General features: G+C 35.8%; 1 protein-coding gene across 1 annotated transcript in view; it reads right to left on the bottom strand.

The window, feature by feature from the left end:
* Positions 1-21,892, bottom strand: part of mgat5 (alpha-1,6-mannosylglycoprotein 6-beta-N-acetylglucosaminyltransferase) — a 68,404-nt gene that overhangs the window by 14,913 nt on the left and 31,599 nt on the right. Inside the window, exons 4-10 of the mRNA XM_059543069.1 lie at positions 11,297-11,373; positions 7,566-7,655; positions 6,073-6,144; positions 5,006-5,167; positions 3,413-3,582; positions 3,197-3,331; positions 1,932-2,065 (exon numbers count right to left, since the gene is read on the bottom strand). Coding sequence (XP_059399052.1) covers positions 1,932-2,065; positions 3,197-3,331; positions 3,413-3,582; positions 5,006-5,167; positions 6,073-6,144; positions 7,566-7,655; positions 11,297-11,373 — 840 coding nt within the window. The remainder of the gene's footprint in view (positions 1-1,931; positions 2,066-3,196; positions 3,332-3,412; positions 3,583-5,005; positions 5,168-6,072; positions 6,145-7,565; positions 7,656-11,296; positions 11,374-21,892) is intronic.

The following is a 21,892-nucleotide window of genomic DNA, read 5'->3' as shown; positions in this document are numbered from 1 at the left end:
GTGAGAGCGTCTGAATCGGTGGTTGACTGATGAACAGGTAGCTTTGTGTTCGTCTGCTGTCGACGCTCATGTTCTCACAGATGCCTGCGGACACGTGGCGAGGTCAATTACACACATCTGTCAACGATCCGTCTTCCAAATCAAGCTCCAGGAGATCAGATACACACCACACACACACACGTTTGATTTTGTAAAAAGGGGGTTCATCCCATAGGCGTAATGGTTTTTATACTGAACAAACTGTATATTCTATCTCCCTACACCAACCCTACACCTAACCCTAACCCTCACAGGAAACTTTGTGCATTTTTACTTTCTCAAAAAAACTCATTCTGTATGATTTAAGCGTTTTGAAAAATGGGGACATGGGTTATGTCCTCATAAGTTACCCTCTCCTTGTAATACCTGTGTCATACCCATGTCATTATACAGAGTTGTGTCCTGACATGTCACAAAAACAAGAGCGCACACACACACACAAAATCAATATGTAGCTGCACTGCATGTCATGAAACCTGTCAAGAACATGTAGAACTCATTTTCTACTTTATAATCGCTAAAAACTATTAGATTACTATTATAATTTTTACATTAAAATCCAAAACAATGAAATACTATTTAAATTGTAAATTAAATACAATCGTTTTACACTCTTTAAATTTATGTTGACTTTAATAAAATATATTTACATTTATATATATCATTATTATTATTATTATTATTTAATTTAGTAATTTTTTTTTAAGAATTACAAAGATTTGAGAAGTAAAACGGACACATTATGCTAATGAGAATATGGTGGAAAAATCTGCTTAATTATAATGCAGAAAATGAAAAATGGTATGTTTATTTTCATGACAATTACCCATAAATTGTTTCTTCAAAAACTGTCACTGCTGTAATGCAAGACAGTGATATATTAATATATTAATGATATATTATATTTTATAATATTTATACAAGTTGTACTGTCTTCACTTTATACTTAAAAAAATAAATATATATATGAATTTAAGATTTACAAAAACAAAAGAAAAATGTGTGAATGCATTATGATAATGAAAATATGAAGGGGAAATGAGTTTAAGTATCATGCAAAATATGTAAAAAAAAAGAAAAAAGAATGTAATTCAATATTAAAAATATATAAAAAAAAAAATACAAAAAACTTCTACATTTGGACCTTTTTTCAATTTTCTTTTAGTAATTATTTTTCAAAATAAAAAAAAAATAAAAACCTCACAAGTAAAACATTAATTTCGAGAAACATTAATGAGAATCTTGAAGAAAATTGTGCAAATTTGTCATTAATAATAATAATAAGCTGATTTTTTTTCATGAACAATTTCCACCGAAAATAATTTTTGTTAAAAAAATTGACTGAAATGTAAAAACAATTTCTTATTATTTGTATTTACAACATCTTTCTTATTTGTTTCTTATAATATGACTTTTTTTATTTGTAGTTAAAAATGACTGAAGTAAAAACAAATTACAAGATAAAACTTTTTCATACATCTTTAATAACATGACTTAAGTTTTTACCTTATTTTTTTTAGAATTAAAGCAATCACTAAAATGTAAACAAAGAACAATAAAAATTGTAATATATACACATACTCAGTGTTGGGAGATTGAGCCGCTACACTCAAAAGGTTTCGGGTCGACCCACACCTCAGAGAAAGTTATCTCTGCTCTCAAACAGGCTTAATCAGAAATAAGAGCAGTTCTGCTTGGAAAGCTGCAAGTTTTATGAGAATGTCAAAGTCTGTTGGTAAACAAAAGAGCTATTCAGAGCCCGAGCCGATCGGAGACACCCCCCAAAACCCCCGGAACCCCGACGCGGCCCGGATAAAGTTTCCATATCCAAAGGCTAAAACTTAAAGGTTAAACACACACACACACACAGAGCCTCTCTCATGTAGACTTACGAAACATGGTGTTGAACTGCTGGGGGTTCAGGTTCCACTTGCCCCACGGAGTTTTGTGACCTTTCGACTGGGCGTAGTGGGCGTGGTTAAACTCGGGCTCCGTCCCAAACGAGTCTAAGACCCTCAGCATGCACCTACAACACAAGTTCAACACTTGAGTGGGGGAAAATAGTAGCAAAGTGCTGATGTCTACAAAAAAATATAATTTTTATTTATTTATAATAATTAAAACTATTATTATCATCATCATCATAACATATTTGGATGCTGTATAGTGTTTATGTATGTGCGCGCACACACACACACACACACACACAAATACTGGAAAAATACACTTAACTGTCTTGGAAAAACATTAAACTTTTTCAATTTTTTTGTGTTTATTTTAAAGAAGAATTACCAAAAAATTACATTATGCTAAGAATGATATAATGATAACAATAATAATAATTATAAACTGTATTTTGGCTTTTTTCATGACAAGCAAAAATAAATTCAATTAAAACTTGACTTTTTTTAAGATTTACTTTTGAATCTTTTGTAAATGAAACAAATTATTTAAGTACTGCAATACAATATTTTTCTTCTTTTTTTGTAGTGAAATAACATCTAATAGAAGAAAAAATAACAACAACAATAATAATAACTATTATTATTATTATTATGCATATTTTGGCATTTTTCATGACAATTAAGCACATTTTTCCAATGAAAACTTTACTTTTGATTGAAAAATGTGCTACTTTTGAATTGAATTTTTTTTTTTTTTTTTATTAATTATGTAATACAACTTTTTCTTATTTTAATAATGAGACTTTAGTTTTACTTTAGAATTGTTGTAGTTAAAAAAAAGACTTAAAATTAAACAAAACTGTATAAAAACATTTCAAAAATTGCTTTTGGCCAGACAGGGAGGTTATAAAACTGCCTTCAAAAACAAGAAACATTATTCAGATTTCTTTGTTCAAATTAGTGAACACAAATCATTTATTTATTTAGTTTCTAAAGAATCTGTCTAAGGCAGCTTCTAACGCTACAGATTAGCAAACAAATGTGTTCGGTTACAGCTAACAGATCATATGGGGTCAGACGACGCTGATTCCTGGCTGGAATAACAGCTGAGACGAATCTATGAGATCAGGTTCAGACTCATTTCAAACGGCTCATGTGGTCAATAACGCTGAAGAAACTGTCTCAGGTGAAGGGCACAGCCACTTACAGATGAAATACTTCATACTAAAGCACAAAATGTGATGTGAACTTACTGATAATGGACCCAGGACGGGCCCAGCGTCTTCTTGAACTGAGCCAGACCCACGATGTCTATATAGATGAGCTCCACTACTTTATCACCCTTTGTGGGGCAGCTGGACTTGTTACCCATGACCTTCTTCATGATCCTGGAGAGACAGAATTGAATGAAATTGACTTGAACAGAACTGATGTGAGTATTGAGGACAGAGACGGAGTCAGAGACTCACTCCTTGAGCTCGGCGAGCGACGCTGAGATGCGGATGTCGTGTCCCAGCAGATACAGCGTGGTGATCAGGTCACTCCACTGAACCAGCTCGCCCAGAGGACCTCCGCTGAACGCGTTCTCCGCTATCTTAAAACCAGACTCCTTCGTCAGGAGCCCCAGGTGCACCAGGATCTAACATCAGCATCATAAACAAGAGAAAATATGGATTATATTAATATTATCTCACGTAGATATTATTTGATGCAAGACATGCATTGTATCTGAATAAAACTATTTTAATAATGGTTTAAAATGTTATTTTAATAATTAAAAACTTTAATTAAAAATACATTTAAAATATTACATCTTATTAAAACCATCACCAAAAATTGATGTTCCCTTGAAATAAAATCAACAGAAAATATTTCTATAGTAAATAAGAGTTTTTTTATTAAATTATATCCCAATAAGGGTTTTTAATTAAATCACGTCATTACATGAATTTTTATATTAGTATTTTTAGAAAATATTAATTTTATTCATTATATTAATTAACTGTATTTGATTTTCTTACGTAGCATTTGTTTCTTTAACAATAATGATGCTAAATTTAACGTGTCAAATTGACAGTCCTAATAAAAACTAATCAAAATATCATTTCATACCTATAAAAGCAGAGTATTCAAATGTTATGGTTAACTCTAAAATATAAATATCTAAATAATATAAAAATACTAAATATAAATAATACTTTTATTATTGGGGGTATTTTGACATTAGCAACAGTAAAAAATTCTCAAATATTCTGATATTATATACATAATGTTTAATATATACTAATATATATATATATATATATATATATATATATATATATATATATATATATATATATATATATATATATGTGTGTGTGTGTGTGTGTGTGTGTGTGCTTATTGATCATTAAATCACAAATCAATATTTTTATAGTATAATAATAAAATGATATATTTAAAAATGTATTAATTATATATATATATATATATATACACAATTAATGTAAAAAAAACTGATAAATGTGATTTATTAGGATAAATAATGCAAATTAAAAGATTAATTGCATATTATTTTCTGTAATATTAATCACTACATTTTCATTATTAAACGGATGTTCCTGATTAAAACCAAACAAAAAGTCTCATTCCATGAAATGCGACGGCTAATATTTGTCTAAAATGGCTCAAATAATTGGCAACATGGCCTCTTCCTGGTCTTTAATATCAGATATGCTTATTGTGAAAGAGAAGGTTGTAAAAAAACTAAACCTGTGGGTTGCAATCTCTTAAATTCTGTCATGTCAGTATCTGTTTCACAGTCAAACATTTTTTCATTCACAGCACTTGTTTTAGTATTAATATGTCAAGGGATATTTGTGTGGGGGATAAGTATCCCTGGAGGATTATGGGTAACCATGACATGCTTTGAGCTCTAAACAGCTGAGTTTATTTTAGGCCTGACATCAGGCGATCTCTAGAGAGATGAGGTTTTTGGGAACCGAGAAAGGGCGGGAACACGGGCTGAATAACTAAAGCCCGACATGTTCAGTCAATATTGAGAATCCTACAATTGTCACCTTTTTGCGCTTGTGGTTGCTGAGGTTTTGTTTGGCAGCGAGGGAGCGGACGGCGCTGACCCACGGCTCCTCCATGCGCTTGATCCGCAGCATCATCCAGCGAAACTCCTCTCGCCGCGACATCACGCGATACAGCTCGTCGAAACTCGTGCGGATCTCCTTCTGCCGAAATAAACAAACATGGGCTGAGCATGCTGGTCCGTCATGTGAGGCTCTCTCTTTCGGTTTCCTCTCTAAATCATCAGTCTGAGAAGATGATCACTGAGCGCTGAAACCTCAGAAACAGCTGCACACTCACACGTTACAGACAAGCTCAGTTTAATGACAACAGACTAATCCCCCATTTATTTTATTTTTATTAAAACGGTATAATTTTTTATTGAAATATAATTGTTAGATGTTGTTACATTGATATGGATGTATTTATTATTTAAATAATTTATTAATTTAGGATATGTATTTTTTAAAGGTAATTTATTCATTAATATTTAATTATACCTTAGAATATTTATTCATTTATAACTAATAATATAGTGTTTAAATAAATTTTTATAAAATTTTTATTTTATTTATTTTTAAGGATTAATTATGGAAAATTTAACATATTCTAGCGATTATCACCAAAGACAGACAACTATTTATATATATATATATATTTTAATTTATAAATCTCTATTTATTTTTATAAATGTTAAACAGACATACTAATCCAACCACTAACCCTAAAGAAAACATTTTTCATTTTTAATTTTTATATAATTTATATAATGCCATTTTTTTAAGATTTATTTTAATAACATTTAAATTTGTTTACTTTTGGATAGAGGTATTTATGGAAGCTTTTTTAATCAATCAATCCATCTATCTATCTATCATAGATAGGTTATTATTATTAAAACATGTATTATTATTATTATTACTGTTATTTGATTTATATTTAATTATTATTAAATATTACATTATTATTTAATATATTTTATAGACATTTTATACAATTTTCTTACTTATTATTTTTCTATATATATATTTTTCATTATATACAGTTTTGTCCAGAAACCATAGCTGACCTGTGTTTTCTTGTCGGCTTCATCAGCATTATTCTTGATCCTCCACGGCAGACGAGGGCACCAGTTCTCAACCTAACACACGTGAAAACAGCGAGCTGCTGATCAAACGTAAACCGGCAGAGTGTGGAAACAAGTCTTGTTGATATACTTCACACCATTTCTCGGAGTAGCCTTGTGGATTTACATATCAGTCAGCTCATTTAACTACCTGATCAAGATTTAAATGACACATCAGCTGCTAAAGACAACGAGAACATTGATATGGAAATATGTGCATGTCATCATGGTGATGCTGTACATGCAGATCTGTAGCTGTGGATTTAAGATTACTTCACACACACACATGCACAATGACAATTTATGTCATTAAACACTCAAAATTAATTCGAGCTGGATTTTCATGATTTCGTCACATTTCACGCATTACAACTGTGGTGTTTTACAGAGTATCATGTGTTTACTGGGGCACTGGGAGCAATTCACACAGCCAAACTTCCAGTATGTGGCTAATAAGGTTAAGGCCATTTTAACAAGGTTTACTGGACCTGATACCATTTCATTCACAGTGTCTTAAAGCAATAGTTCACCCAAAAATGAACAATTGCTGAACGTTTACTCTCACCCTCAGGTCATCTGAGATGTAGATGAGTTTGTTCCTTCATCAGAACAGATTTGGAGAAATTCAGCATCACGTCACTTGCTCAGCAATGGCTCCTCTGCAATGAATGGGTGCCGTCAGAATGAGAGTCCAAACAGCTGATAAAAACATCACAAGTAATCCACACCACTCCAATTCATCAGTTAATGTCTTTAAAAGCAGAAAGCTGTGTGTTTGTAAGAAACTAATCCATCATATGTGCTCGCCACGGCGGGACATTTACTAAAATTGGATACTTGGCTGAATGTCACTTCACTTCACATTTAAGCGTCAAACCGACATTTTTTTTGCCAAAATACCAGTACACAATCCATTATAATAACACTTCCTCCAATGAAAAAGTCCATGCTCTACTGTCCTCTCACATCAAATCCAACAACTTATTTTTTTTGGATTGTTTTTACTTGTAAACGGTGCTTAATCTGTGCAGATTTCTCACCTGATTCAGACATCTTTTTCATTGGGCGGAGCAATATTATGCAAAGAGGACTTTTTCGTTGTTAAAAACATCTTAATGATACATTAGTTTCTTCCAAACACACAACTTTTAACTTCACAAGATGTTAAATGCTGGACTGGAGTGGTGTGGATTACTTGTAGATTATTGTGATGTTTTTATCAGCTGTTTGGACGCTCATTCTGACGGCACCCATTCACTACAGAGCATCCACTGGTGAACAAGTGATGTAATGCTACATTTCTCCAAATGTGTTGAAGAAACAAACTCATCTACATCTTGAATGGCCTGAGTGAAAACATTTTCAGCAAATTTTCATTTGTGAACTATTCCTTTAAATATCATAGCACATGAATATTGAAATCGGTCCCATCGTACCTCACTCAGATAAATGAAGAATGAACAGGTGGATCCGTCCACGCCGTAGTTGCCGTAGCAGGGGTCCGAACGCCACATGTCCTTCATCCACTGGAGATGAGGAAACAACAACATGAGGGTTCAGATCAGATAAGAACAGAACTAACGGTACACACAAACCTCAGTGGTTTTGTAAAACTACCAAGTACACAAAATCCACAGTCGATCTGATAAGCAGTTGTGCAGGATGCTGGTTGTCAAGTTTGCAGTTTTATTTCCCGTCAAATGTTTTTCAGGGGTATTTTTGAGCTCTTTGATCAAAACAATAAATAAATTAATCAATAAATTGGTTTCCTCTGCAATTACATTTGTTTTGGTGCATAAAGAACCACACTAATCAAATTAATTACAGAAAGTTGATTGAACAAGAGTTTTTGTTCCTAAACTATATTAATTTTACTCACTACAGACTATCCAACCACTACATTTAAAAAAAAAAAAATATATATATATATATATATATATATATATATATATATATATATATATATATATATATATATATATATATATATATATATATATATATATATATATATATATTTTTTTTTTTTTTTTTTTTTTTTTTAATGTGGAAAATAATTCATTTTTATGAAAACATTTATTACATTATGAAATGTAGTTTTTAATTTTATTTTTTAATTAAAATGAAATGTTTAATATATTTTATGGATGTACTTATGGACACTTTATCATATTAAAGCTACTATTTCAATTTATTAACTTCATAAAATGTATCTATTTGATTTATGTTTAATTAAAATGTCATTTATTTTAAGTCATATCACGGTCCCGGAGACATTAAATTTTAATCACTACACATTATCCAACCACTACTCATAAAAGGATACCTTTTTGAACAAATAAAGAAATACATTTTGATTAAAATAATTCATTAATTTATATAATGTATTTTTCATTTTATTTTTTTTAATAACAAATTTTCATGGATGTAATTAAATTTTTATGGATGTACTTTTGGAAGAAGATTATTTTATCCCAAACTACAATAACTGTATATATTATATATTTAATATATTAATAAATAAATATATTATATATACGTTTTAATCACTACAGACAAATCAAACCACTACTACTGAAAAACAATCATCTAGAAATCTTTTTTTTTTTTTTACCGTTTTGGCTCATGAATAGTCAAACAAATCAAGTTTAAAAAGACAGAAAGTTGATTAAATAAGAACTGAACATATGGTTTTATCATATGATTATAAAAGAAAAGGTGTAATTTGGTTAAAACCTGACATCTCGACCTTCAAACAAATCCTTTAAAAGCACATTATCTTAATCACAGCCTCTTTTGTTCGATTTTTGGTTTGCGCTTTGGTTTAACAGATAAACACCGGTCTGGAGGCGTTCTAAGCCTCCACTCAGTCAGGCTGTTCTCATTGTTACTGTTGACACATTTTGGTTTTAATTCTGCATGATTTAAAGAGGCTTTCCATATCGCAGGAATTTCCATGAAAGGACCGGTGACTAGTGAGACGAGGCCAAGCTCAGGTCTGATCTGACTGAAAAGGCCGACCGGCTTCGGTGTGCTTCGCTTGATGTTAAATCCCACGTAATTTCCCCCGTCTGGCTGCTACATCAACAGGCTGGAAAAACCCAGAGGGACTCGTTCGGAGTATCAGGTGAGCTCTTTGAGGAAAGTGGCGTACAAGGACGGAAAGAGCACTATCACAAGGTAACACTCCATTCGGAATTTTTTAAGGGATTTGAAAAATCTGAAACTTCTGGAAGGTTTACGCCACATGACAAAACACTTCAGACAATTCAGCCACATGAACACAAAAACACTTCAGACTAAAAAAAAAATAAAATGTATAAAAATCTTAATGTAATAAAGAATTATAAACCTTAGCTTTATAAAACTGTGCACTAGGGCTGTGCGATTAATCGAAATCGAATCGAAATTGCGATTTGAGACGTTGCGATTTGCGAAATCGCAAAAGCCTGCGATGTGGATGCGATATTACTCTGTTTCAGGGCATATGCATGACTGTCAGCCTTCAGTGACAGTCTTACTAACCAATAGAGTGAAGGCACCTCAGTTTTCCTCAATCAGCACAGCTCTAACAAACTGTGTAAATGTCCACCATTATATAAAAAAAAAAAACACGGCAAGCAGGAGAGAGACAGAGTGGGATTATGGCGTCTACAGGGTTAGGTCAATAGTTAGGCAAATTAAAACTAAAGAAAAAAGCTTTGAAGAGACCGACAAAAAAAAAAAAAAAAGATAAATTAACAAGAGCTGCGTCACAATGCATATCAAGAGCATCTCTTATTGCAGGTTCACTATTCCCCATTCAGAAGAGCGCACACACAGCCTGTGTCTCTGAATGCTTCTCATACTCGCTCCTCACTTACCCGCGCGGAGCGAATCCCGCGTTCACACTTGCCGCACTCACGCAGCCTGTTTCGTAACGCTCGGGTTATATTCTCACGCGGCCCAGCACCACAAATCTCCACGAGCGCATCTGGCAGTATGAATGAGGCTCGACGCATGCGCGCAACCTGCGTCGACTCGCGCCAGGCTCGGCGTTTACAACTAATGTAAATTCAGTCTAACTGCTTGCTAACATTTTTCACTTGTTCTTAAAATCCCTATTACAGTGTAACATGTAATACTTTCCAGTTCTTTATTTATATATTAAAAAAAATATTTCCAGTGAAATTCAGTAACCAAGTTAATTCTATAAAATGAGTTATACTATTATAATCCTGTCTGCTGAAAAAAGAAAAACAAACAAACATAAAAAATTATATATATACACAGTACAGACCAAAAGTTTGGACACACCTTCTCATTCAAAGAGTTTTCTTTATTTTCATGACTATGAAAATTGTAGAGTCACACTGAAGGCATCAAGGGCTATTTGACCAAGAAGGAGAGTGATGGGGTGCTGCGCCAGATGACCTGGCCTCCACAGTCACCGGACCTGAACCCAATCGAGATGGTTTAGGGGTGAGCTGGACCGCAGACAGAAGGCAAAAGGGCCAACAAGTGCCAAGCATCTCTCGGGGAACTCCTTCAAGACTGTTGGAAGACCATTTCAGGTGACTACCTCTTGAAGCTCATCAAGAGAATGCCAAGAGTGTGCAAAGCAGTAATCAAAGCAAAAGGTGGCTACTTTGAAGAACCTAGAATATGACATTCAGTTGTTTCACACTTTTTTTTGTTATGTATATAATTCCACATATAATTCCACATGTGTTAATTCATAGTTTTGATGCCTCCAGTGTGAATCTACAATTTTCATAGTCATGAAAATAAAGAAAACTCTTTGAATGAGAAGGTGTGTCCAAACTTTTGGTCTGTACTGTATATATATATATATTTTTTTTTTTTTTTTTTTTTTTTTCAGCAGACAGGATTATAATAGTATAACTAATTTTATAGAAGTACTCTGCTCAAAGCAAAAGCAGTTAAAAAGCTTTCAAATGAGTCTCAAAACGAATCAATATCTTGCTGTCGGTAAGGGGAAAGTCTTTCATTTGAAAAATCTAGCTGTCTGGATTCAGGATGGAAATGGTTTCTAAATAAAGTCCGACAGATGAGAAGCCATCATAGGACCGCGACAGCCCAAAGTAATTAAAGAGTGACTCTAACAAGTCTCAGATGGAAAAGCTTTCCTCAGAGAGCTGGATCAGAGGCTGTGAGAAACACTTACATTCAACTTCCCTTCACAATGCGGGAACCCGTCAAGCGAGGGTAGTTCGCATTTCTCCTGTGCTCCATTCAGCAAGTCTGCGCAAACAGAGAGAAAGAGAGTAGAGGAGAACATTAGCACACAACTTTCCCCAATCAACACATTTCACAGCTGAAAATCAACAAGATTGTTTGGCACACCTGGAAGATCAATACCATCCAATTATCGCACAAAGCACTCTCAAATTAACTCGCTAACACAATATTAGGTGCAAGTCACATTGTGATTACACAGCATTCAAATTGTCTCTAATAAATTATGTCGCCTCATTTGAACTGATGAAAAACATCTAAAGGATATAGAAAACAAACTTAAACAGGCCCTATGTTTAACCCATGAAAAACTAAATGTTAACCAAGTTGTCGAGTTTTGCGTACATTTTTTTTTTTTTTAGAGACACTGGACCTCAATCATGCAATGCAAGCAGAACAAATTTGCTTGTAATTTGCGAGTTAAGTCATTTCTATGTAAATTCCCCATTAAGGTAAACAAGTACATGGGAAATCTATGCAAAAAAAATAGATTCTTGAATGAATTTCACTTTCGAACTTCATTCTTTATACAAACTTTATTCAAATTAATTCAGGTCCTTCATGAGAAGGGGAGAATGCGTAAACAAAATTGGACTTACTATTTTAAATACTATTATTTGCTTTTTAAAATTGTGAGCATATATTGTAACAGTCACTGCTTAAAGCTAAATTTCATTTGTAGTCTCCAAATAAAACCACACCATACCTACAAAGCATTTTTAAAAGCAATTAAAACCAATTCTGATTGGTTTTAAACATTTTTAAGATAAGTAGCTATTGTTTATTATTGTAAACAATAAACTTGTAGTGCAAAATATACTGCTAACTTCCCTTCAGACTGAATACTTCACAATCACAACCCAAAAGCAACACGCTTTTTCAGCACATGGGCTCTCAGCCGGAGAAAGAGATCAATAATGCAGTTAACAAGGCAAATTAACACAGTGTGAAATTAACCCTAGGACCGAACACCCACATCTTGCCAAGTGCATTCAAATGGTCTTCAAAGACATTCTGTTGCTATTTTGCACTCCAGAAAAAAAAAAAATAATGCAAACAAATCGGACCTAAAATGAGAAAAACTTCGCAAACTTATCCTGTGCATAATGCATAATAATGTATCAATGTTTTGAGCCAAAATGTGTACTATTGAAGTTAATAAGATCAGGACTTTTATACCAATAGTTATTATAAAACTTGTTCTTTGCTTTTTATTTCATTTTTTTTACTAGAAACGGTTTACTGGTCGGATAAAGCAAGCACTTTATGTAACAACAAAGGTTCGTTAAAAAATATGCAAAGAAAATAAATAATGACATCTAAAAACACAACTAAATATCAATAACTAAAGAATGTAAAAAAGACGTTAAGAAAGTAAAAAAGCAAAAAGGTTTGCAGTCAAAATTTAAACTATTTCAAATAAGTTACTGTTTGTAAGGTTCAAAACAATGCATTAAATGAAACCGTCAGACAGGAAAAAAATTGTAAACGTAAGTGTTTTCGTAAGTTTTCTAAGTTTTGCATCTTTTGAACATCCAAGTCTTTTGAACTTGTTTTATTTCAAATATTTAATTTTAAGGGCGATGAAATAGTTTAAATTGATACCAATCAGAATTTTATGAGTCATTGTTTGTTTTTCGTTTAAAGGAGTCATAATGTCGTATTACCTTGGATACCTACTGCTGTATTATAGTCTTTCAGGCCCTTCTAAAAAAGAAAAGTGGAAAAAAAATAAGCACAGAGCTCCTCAGACCCTTATTTCTGAAGGCATTATTGTCTCGCGAGATCTGATGCGATATTTTGGCTGTCGTGGACGGTCATTATAATAATGCAAATGAGGGGTGCGTTGATTGGTTGCAGGAAGGGGGGGGTTGACAATGCAGGTAACGCTTTAGCATATCATTACAAACTGACATCATGGCGCAAGTTGTGAATGAACGCGACCGGCTTCCCGGCCAGTGTATGAGGCGCCGTTTAGGGCTTAAATCAAACTTCATTCACGCACACATATGAAACACGCTTGCATATATACTAAGTACTAGTCACACATACATGTATATGAACTATCCACGCACATAAAGTTACTCATATGAGACGTGAGCACAGCACACACACACAAATATAAGACGTGAGCACACACACACAAACTAGACGGCGCCTCATAAGCGTTAGGCAATAAATAAACAATAACCGAATTCATGATGATCTCAGTCATTTGTTTTGTGCAAAGTACGTTAGCAGCCATTCCCCATACCTCGAAGCTAATACTCCCGCCAGAGTTGTGCCTGGACGCGTTCATTGAACGATAGTGTGTCTGACTCTCTTGTTCGATCTTTTTTCGAGTCATTTCGTTCATTTAAGGGGCTTTAAATGTTACTATTAACTGGCAAATTCCCCGAACACATCAACCTACGCAATCTTGATCATATTCTGAATTAAGAAATCATTATAATGCAGTCAAAAGTCCGTTTTTGCAGTCCGTTTACAGGGAACATAAACAATTACTTCACCTCAAGTCTTTCGTTTATTTGACAGACGCAATAGCATACAATAGCTTGACGTCAAGACGAGGAAGAAATCAAAATCTCGTATTTGAGTGCGCGTGCACGTGGGCTATTTTACAAACCCTGAGGTAAACAAACGCTTCACTTTTAAATATCGGCTTCCCGACCAGTGTATAATCGTTAGGCAATCATAACATACATTGATTCTCGTGGAAAAGTGAAAATTGTGGGTCATGACTCCTTTAAGAGACTTCTACGATCTTTACTGTTGAAAGAGCGATGTGTCAAAAATGTATTTCATTACTGTTTTTGTGTTTCCAGTAATAATTCAAGCTGTTATATATCCAAAAGTTGTTCATTTAGAATCGTCACTGTTATGGTAGAGATTTATACTTTGAGCTTTAACTTCTAACTGACCTCCAGGGGCAAACAAGCACATTCTAACCTAGTTTTTTCTTATCTCTATTACACGGTTTCTTTTGAGCCATCAAATTCCTCAATCTCCTTCCTTCTGTGAAACTACTGATATGGATTTAGTAATCACATGTCATGAAAGAACCTTGGATCATGTATGTATTCTTTGCAGATTCAAAAGAAAACTAATCTTTGGGAATGTGAAGTGGGCACAGATAATCTACTGTACTAGCAAATGTATCACATTTCCAATACAAGCCGAACCCTGGTCTGAGTGCAGACTTTTAGGACCAATCCCATTTCTACTGTTTAGCCTTAACCTTTTCCCCTACCTTAAACACAGGGGTATGAATTATCTCTGGGTGAACAGGCTACAGTGGCAACATGGCTGCCCGAGCGAACAAAAAGACACATAAATGTAAGCATTACTGGCATTAATAAAGATTTTAATGAAAAGTAATCATTTGTTTTATGTTACATTCACTTGTGTGTTCATATTTGTGGTCATGTGTTATTCAAAAAAATGTTTGCAAAAAACGCTCAAATTTGGTGACATCATATAATTACAGACTGCACAATAGTCGATGGGGTAGGGAAAGGGTATAAATTAAAATTGGGATTGGGCTTTACACTTTCACAGAAGCTTTTATCTCAGGCCATTTACAGTAGTCGCTTGGGTGTTCCCAGGAGTAAAGAGCTCTGTTCAAGGGCACAGTGGAGATAAACAAATCACAGGGACTCAAGTTACAGAGTTCAAAAAAGCCAAGCAATGTAGAATATCATGTGCAAGACTTCCACAAGTATAAGACATTATCCTGTGGAGATGGCATTTGATCAGGTATACATAGAAGCAAGTTTTACATAACGATCTTTTCGGTTAAAACAACTATTCGTTTCAGTAAATTTAACAGGTATTTGAGAGGTTAAAGTTAGGTTAGGCCATAATATCATAACTTCAAGAGATCCACAGTAGGGGTGTGACGGATAGTCAAACATTCGAATATTTGTTCTGCTCTAATTATTCGATAAATAAAAATGATAATTGAATTTCCCCCCCAAAAAAAAAAAAAAGTTCACAATGAAACCTAATTTGGTCACTTTCTGTGATTCTCCACGGCATATTTGAAGATATATGCAATCAAAAAATAAGTTCTTGTCACATGATCTGCTGTGCGCTTGCGGCATTCTGAAAAGTTGAGATGTTTTTAACTCCATGCGGTGCGGACGCGCCTGGAAAAAATGGGCGCGTCGCACCGCGTGTGCATCGCTTCCATTATGAGCGCGCATACCGCGCACCTACATTGAAAATAACGAACTTGAGAACGCAAAAGACGCGATATGTAAACGCCCCCCTAAGAACTGCGGTCTTCGACTACAGTACTTCAAATATGCTGTGGAGAATCACAGAAAGTGACCGGATTCAAGAACATTGTTGCGACATCTCTCAAGCAACGAATAAACACAGCTAACTTGGAGAATGCAGTGAAAACTCCTCTTCTCGCGTCTGCCCTAGACCCTCGGCACAAACATCTCAGATTTCTCGATGAAAACATGAGAGAAGAAAAAAAAACTTTTTGAACATTATCAGAACATTTTCCTTGATGCGAGTGGTGTGGATGCAGCTGCCGCCACCAACGATGAAGAGGATGCAATGCCCACTCGTCTGAAAAGGCTGAGCCAGTTTTTCAGCGAGGATTACAGAGAGTTTAGCCGAGACGAGTGGGAACAGTTCTTGCTGGAGCCATGTATTCCACCAGATGAGGATCCCATTCAGTGATGAAACGAAAACACGAAGCGCTTCACAAAACTTATTCGCTTAGCACACCGTTATTTGTGAGTCCCGCCAACGTCTGTGCCATCAGAGCGCGTTTTCTCCGCGGCCGGCCTTATTGTTAACAGACTAAGGAGCCGACTTTCCCCCGATCATGTTCACATGCCCGTATTTCTTAACAAGAACATGCAAAACAATAGAAAAAAAGAAAAAAAAGATTTGCTGACAGTTTAAAAGTTAAGTGTAGGCTACGTTCTACAATAGCCTAATTGCTGCAGGCTGCTTTACGGTTTTTTTTGTTCACTTTTTTTTTTTTTGCTTTTAATCTGTACTTTTGTTTGTTTGCACGCATTGTTAAAGGTTTTCAGCTACAAAACACGATGTGTAATGTTCAAGCTTATTGTGTGTAAGCTTGTTCAAAATGACGGAAACAATAGATGTTGCTGAAAAATAACGTCTGTCTCATTAAACTTAATTTAAATAAACGAATATTCATTTTTTTGTGAGCTCAAATATTCGAATGTGATATTTGCGGAAAACGCCCATCCCTAATACATAGTGAATTGTTTAATTTGGTTTGAAGTCATAGGATTCTATTGTTTGACTTGACATCTAAAGATTGAATTCTCCCATCTGTATTAGCTATAAAATCCCTGAAAAGATTAACCAGATCCATGGACCGGGATATCAGGAGGAGATTCTTAAAGCTTGCAGCTCAATCAAAAGCCACTGTTTTCACAGGAAATGGGCCGAAACAGAGCAGAGGCAAGAATGAAGTGGAGTTGATTTGAGACTAGATGAGACAAAATTTGAGAAAACAAGATGAGAGGGGAAAGAAGATGAGAGAACACGAGACGAGGAAAGACGAGACAATATAAAGGAGGGGATGGGGAGAAGTGGGGAGACAAAATGAGAGATGATGAAGGGCTGACAAAGATGAAGGGAGACAAAATGAAAGGAAACAATATAAAATAGGCGATAAGATGAGACGAGATAAGATGATAAAAGATGAGACGAAAGGAAACAAGGAGAGGTTAGATGAGACACAATGAAAGGAAAAGACACTAGGTGAGATGAGACGAGATAAAACAAGATGAGATGAGACAAAATTAGATGAAACACGATGAAAGGAAAAGACACTAGATGAGATGAGATGAGAGGTGAGGAACTCAGGTGAGGTGGGATGAGATGCAATGTAAGGAAAATACACTAGGTGAGACGAGATGAGATGAGATTAAACAAGATGAGACAAAATGAGAAGAAAGGAGAAAAAAGGGACCCAGCTGAGGTGAGATACTATGAAAGGAAAAGACACTAAGTGAGGAGATGAGACAAGAAGAGAAACAATGTGAGGTGAGATCGGACATGTCAAAAAAGAAAAAGAAGAAAAAGCCCCTTTCACACTGCGATTCCAGCAAATACACGGGTAAAGTGTTCCGGCAATAGTTCCTGGGTCGATAGATTTTGCACTTTCACACTGCCAGTGATTACCCGGGATATGTGCGTGCTTTCACACACAACCCGTAAAGATCCCGTAACGACACGTGACATCAGGGCGTGACGTGTAATGTACGAGTCGAAAACGTTAGGCACGTTATACTTTCACTGAAGCAAGCGAACGATCTCGGTGTCAGCGCGGAAAGTGAGGAACTAACTGATCTCTGCTTCATTACAGTTTGCACATATTTTTTTGTTGCAAACGTTGATCTTCCTTCAAAACAGCCGGTAAAAGAGTTGCGCGATAACGTGCGTCATCACTATGACACGGCATTGGATCTGGCTTTTGTTCACACAGCGCTCGTCCCGGGATTGAACCCGGCAATGTTAGTAGGTCCCCGACCCCCGTTCAATGCCGGAATCAATCCCGGGACGTGGTTGCTTTCACACAGAAGGCGAGCTGGCAATGTTCCGGCAATATGCCGGGTCCGACGTGCAGTGTGAAAGGGGCTTAGGTGAGATGAGAAGAGAAACAAGGTGAGGTGAGATGAGACATGTAAAAAAAGAAAAAAGAAGACAATAGGAGATTAGATGAGAGAAGACATGACAATATGACTGGAGTGGACTGGAGATGAGAAGAAACAAGAATGAGAAGAGATGAGTCAAGTTTAGATAAAAAAGGAGACAAGTAGATAGGGAGGAAAGACAATGAGATGAAAGGGAAACAAGATGAGAAGGGATGAAGGGAAGGGAGGACACAAACTCCAGTAATGTGAGGGTGTTAGCCATGTGATTTCAAATGATTTGATTTGCAAGGGCTGGGTCATCTTTCTGCTCTCTCTCCTTCATAATGCAGTAAGACATGACGGTGCTGTAGAACAATGACTGGCTGCAGCCTAAATAGATCAAAACGCATTAAGAGCACATCCTGTAAACGAAACAAACAACCTACTGAGGGAACAATAAACAGTCAAGGATGGATGTGTCATTCACAAATCCACATCACTTGAGGTCACTCACTAACAAACAAAGAATTTAGACCACTTTGAGAGTCACATGACACAAATAACACAAGAGTCACAAGAGTCACATCAAAAAAAATTTGACTCAATGAGGTGCCGAAATATACACCGAAAGTCAGAAAATATGGGATGACTATAAAGACAAAACAAAAGAATATAAGGTGAAATCCACCTCTGTTCAGCTTGATGTCATGTCTTTGAACACTTTAACTGCTGGTTGGGTGTGTTTTTGACATACAAATGCAATTTGGAACTAAATTAGACCTGATTTGGACTTAATTAGAAATGAACTCACAATCATGCAAGGCACTCTGGGATGCAGTGACACCATTGGTACGGATACTGAATTAGGCTTAAATTCATGCCGGATTTGAAATAGCATAACAACATACTACTCTTAACATCTCTAATACGGGAAGTCGTGGCTTAGTGGTTAGAGAGTTTGACTCCTAACCCTAGGGTTGTGGGTTCGAATCTCAGGCAAGCAATACCACGACTGAAGTTTCCTTGAACAAGGCACTGAACCCCCAACTGCTCCCCGGGCGCCGCAGCATAAATGGCTGCCCACTGCTCTGGGCATGTGTTCACGGTGTGTGTGTGTTCACTGCTGTGTGTGTGCACTTTGGATGGGTTAAATGCAGAGCATGAATTCTGAGTATGGGTCACAATACTTGGCTGAATGTCATGTCACACTACTACCGAATTTAGCCCTAATTTATACGCTGTGCATACTAAATATTATGCAAAACTGGAATTGGAGTCCCAAATCACACTACATCACCCCAAAGTTGGATGGTACACGATCTCCTCTGGAGTTTGGAAGTATGCACTCATGCAATGCTTTTTCAGATGATATGTCTGTGATGGTTTCTCTTGACCTTTTTCTTCAAAGATGAGAGGCCCTTGTAAGAGAAGAGGCCCGTGCAATGCATGCTGGGATATTGTAAATTGTCAGTTGCGAAACAATACACCAAACTTACTCCATGGCATACTATTTCTAATTTTGAAGTGCGTAAAGTTCAAGAAACATGCCAGGAATCTGACAGACTTTAAGCTTATATTACCCACAATCCCTTGGCACTACTAAACTGGACTAATTTGTGAAGTTTTAAGCATGACCTCTTTAAGAAACATGTCAGGAATCGTATTGATTTTAAGTATGAATAGGTTTCTAGACTTTAGACTTATTACTCACAATACCTTCAGCGATATGAAGGTTTGCAAAGTTTTATGGAGGGAAACTCTTCTGTTAAAAAAAACGTGTCAGGAATCCGATGGATTCTTGAAGTGTGCATAAGTTTGTGTACTTTAGGGTAATATTACTCTAGCACTACCAAAGTGGACTAGTTTTGGATAAAAATGTTTGATTGCTGATTAGCCGATAACATCCATATATCACATTAATAGTCACATGTTTTCTTCTTGTTCTCATGAACTTCACTAAACTTCCTTCTTACTGGAACATACAAAAACAACGATTAGCTGAGAGGAAGAGAGAAAAGGAATGATTTTTGAGTATGCATGTGGCGCTATGTAGAGTGGAAAGACAGCTGTGCTTGACACAGGCTCAACATACACCACCGTTGTAAACAAGCAATCTCATAAACCCACACACACAGATGGGCGTTTTCTGTCACATACTCCCCCAGACTAAATAGCGCGAGACCCCGCATGACAAACAAGAGTAATCAAGCACATAACAAGTGTGTCTTTCAGCGAGAAAACAGCAAGAAATTGAACGAGAGAGCTCTCTCTCTCTCTCTGTGTAGCGCTTCAGTGAGACACATTTCCCTCAGAGCTGCGTGTGTTTGTCTCTCTCAACGCCAGAAAACACACATCGAGCACACTTCTATTCATCTCGCCTACCACGCAAGACAGTCACAATGGGGACATCCTATTTTGTATTTTGCAAAAAAAAAACGTTTAGGACCTTTAGTAATTAATAAAACTTGTAGTTAGTTCATGGACCATTTTGTTTGTCTCCAAAAATGTATGTCAGGAACACGCAGTTCTATCAGAAGTGCAATCTGACCATTTGTTTTTAGTTTTTCGATTCCTGATTTTGGATTCACTTTGACAATCCTTGACAGTTTTTGAAAGATGGCCGAGTCTGAAATGTGCACTTTCAGCAAGTGGTAACTGAAGCGCAAGCAGTGTTACCAACAATCAAAAAACAATGACTACTAAGTAACTACTACTAGCATGTTAAAAAATACAATTAAAAAAATAAATACTTGCATTATGATTAAATGAATGAACTATTAAGTTAAACTATTTAATAAAATGACAATGATTATGAGTCTAAAAATTGGTATTGGGTAGAACTGCACTGTCCAAGAAGTGAGCTCAGTAAGCTGTGCTGTGATCTGGAACGGCCATTTAAAGCAACACACCGCAAAAATACATAAGCTGGAACAGTTCTGGACAGAGAAATGGGCCAAAATAACCCCACTTCATTGCTGCAGGTCAATGCAGCTACAGAAAGCATCTGGTTGAAGGTACTGACAATTCAAAAGCCTCCACAGAAAGACCTTTGATACTTAAATTCACTTTTTACATAGGAATTACTAAAAATGTTTTAACTAATTTAATGTTTTAGACTCTTAATTAAGTTCCACTGTGTGGTGACCATCTTTCTCTGAACCAGTCCCACAAGAGAACAGTCCAACACAATGAGCCTTTCAATACCCAGCACTGATAACGATCACATTTCTGACTACACAAGAGCTGAAGAGGCCAACAATGTGACTGACAGACAAGCAGATACACACTTATGAAGACAATACGGACAAAAAAACGACATGTGCTCTCTCAACAGCAACATACTGCATCATGACACAGCACAATAGCATCAAGCCCAGTGGATGAAACTCAAAACCAGTCCGTTCACCTGTTACACTCCTTGCGCTTCAGTTACCACTTGCTGAAAGTGCACATTTCATGCCATCTTTCGGCACGTGCACCCATCCACCGGGAGCCCACATACACACACACACACGGGCCGACAAAAACTGTCAAGGATTGTCAAAGTGAATCCAAAATCAGGAATCGAAAAACTAAAAACAAATGGTCAGATTGCACTTCTGATAGAACTGCGTGTTCCTGACATACATTTTTGGAGACAAACAAAATGGTCCATGAACTAACTACAAGTTTTATTAATTACTAAAGGTCCTAAACATTTTTTTTTGCAAAATACAAAATAGGATGTCCCCATTGCGACTGTCTTGCGTGGTTGGCCAGATGAATCATTGCACTCAGCTAGCTGTAGTTAGTATTACTGGTTTAGCCTGTTCCCTAAAGGGGAAAGCCACATCCTCCCCGGACGTATGAATGCATCTGGAGGGATGCTCCACACGCAGCCACGACTCTCTGGA

The sequence above is a fragment of the Carassius carassius genome, chromosome 48 (genome assembly GCF_963082965.1).
Source record: "Carassius carassius chromosome 48, fCarCar2.1, whole genome shotgun sequence".
NCBI lineage: Eukaryota > Metazoa > Chordata > Actinopteri > Cypriniformes > Cyprinidae > Carassius > Carassius carassius.
Note: the sequence above shows the minus strand (reverse complement) of the source record. Positions and strands in the feature narration are given on the sequence as shown.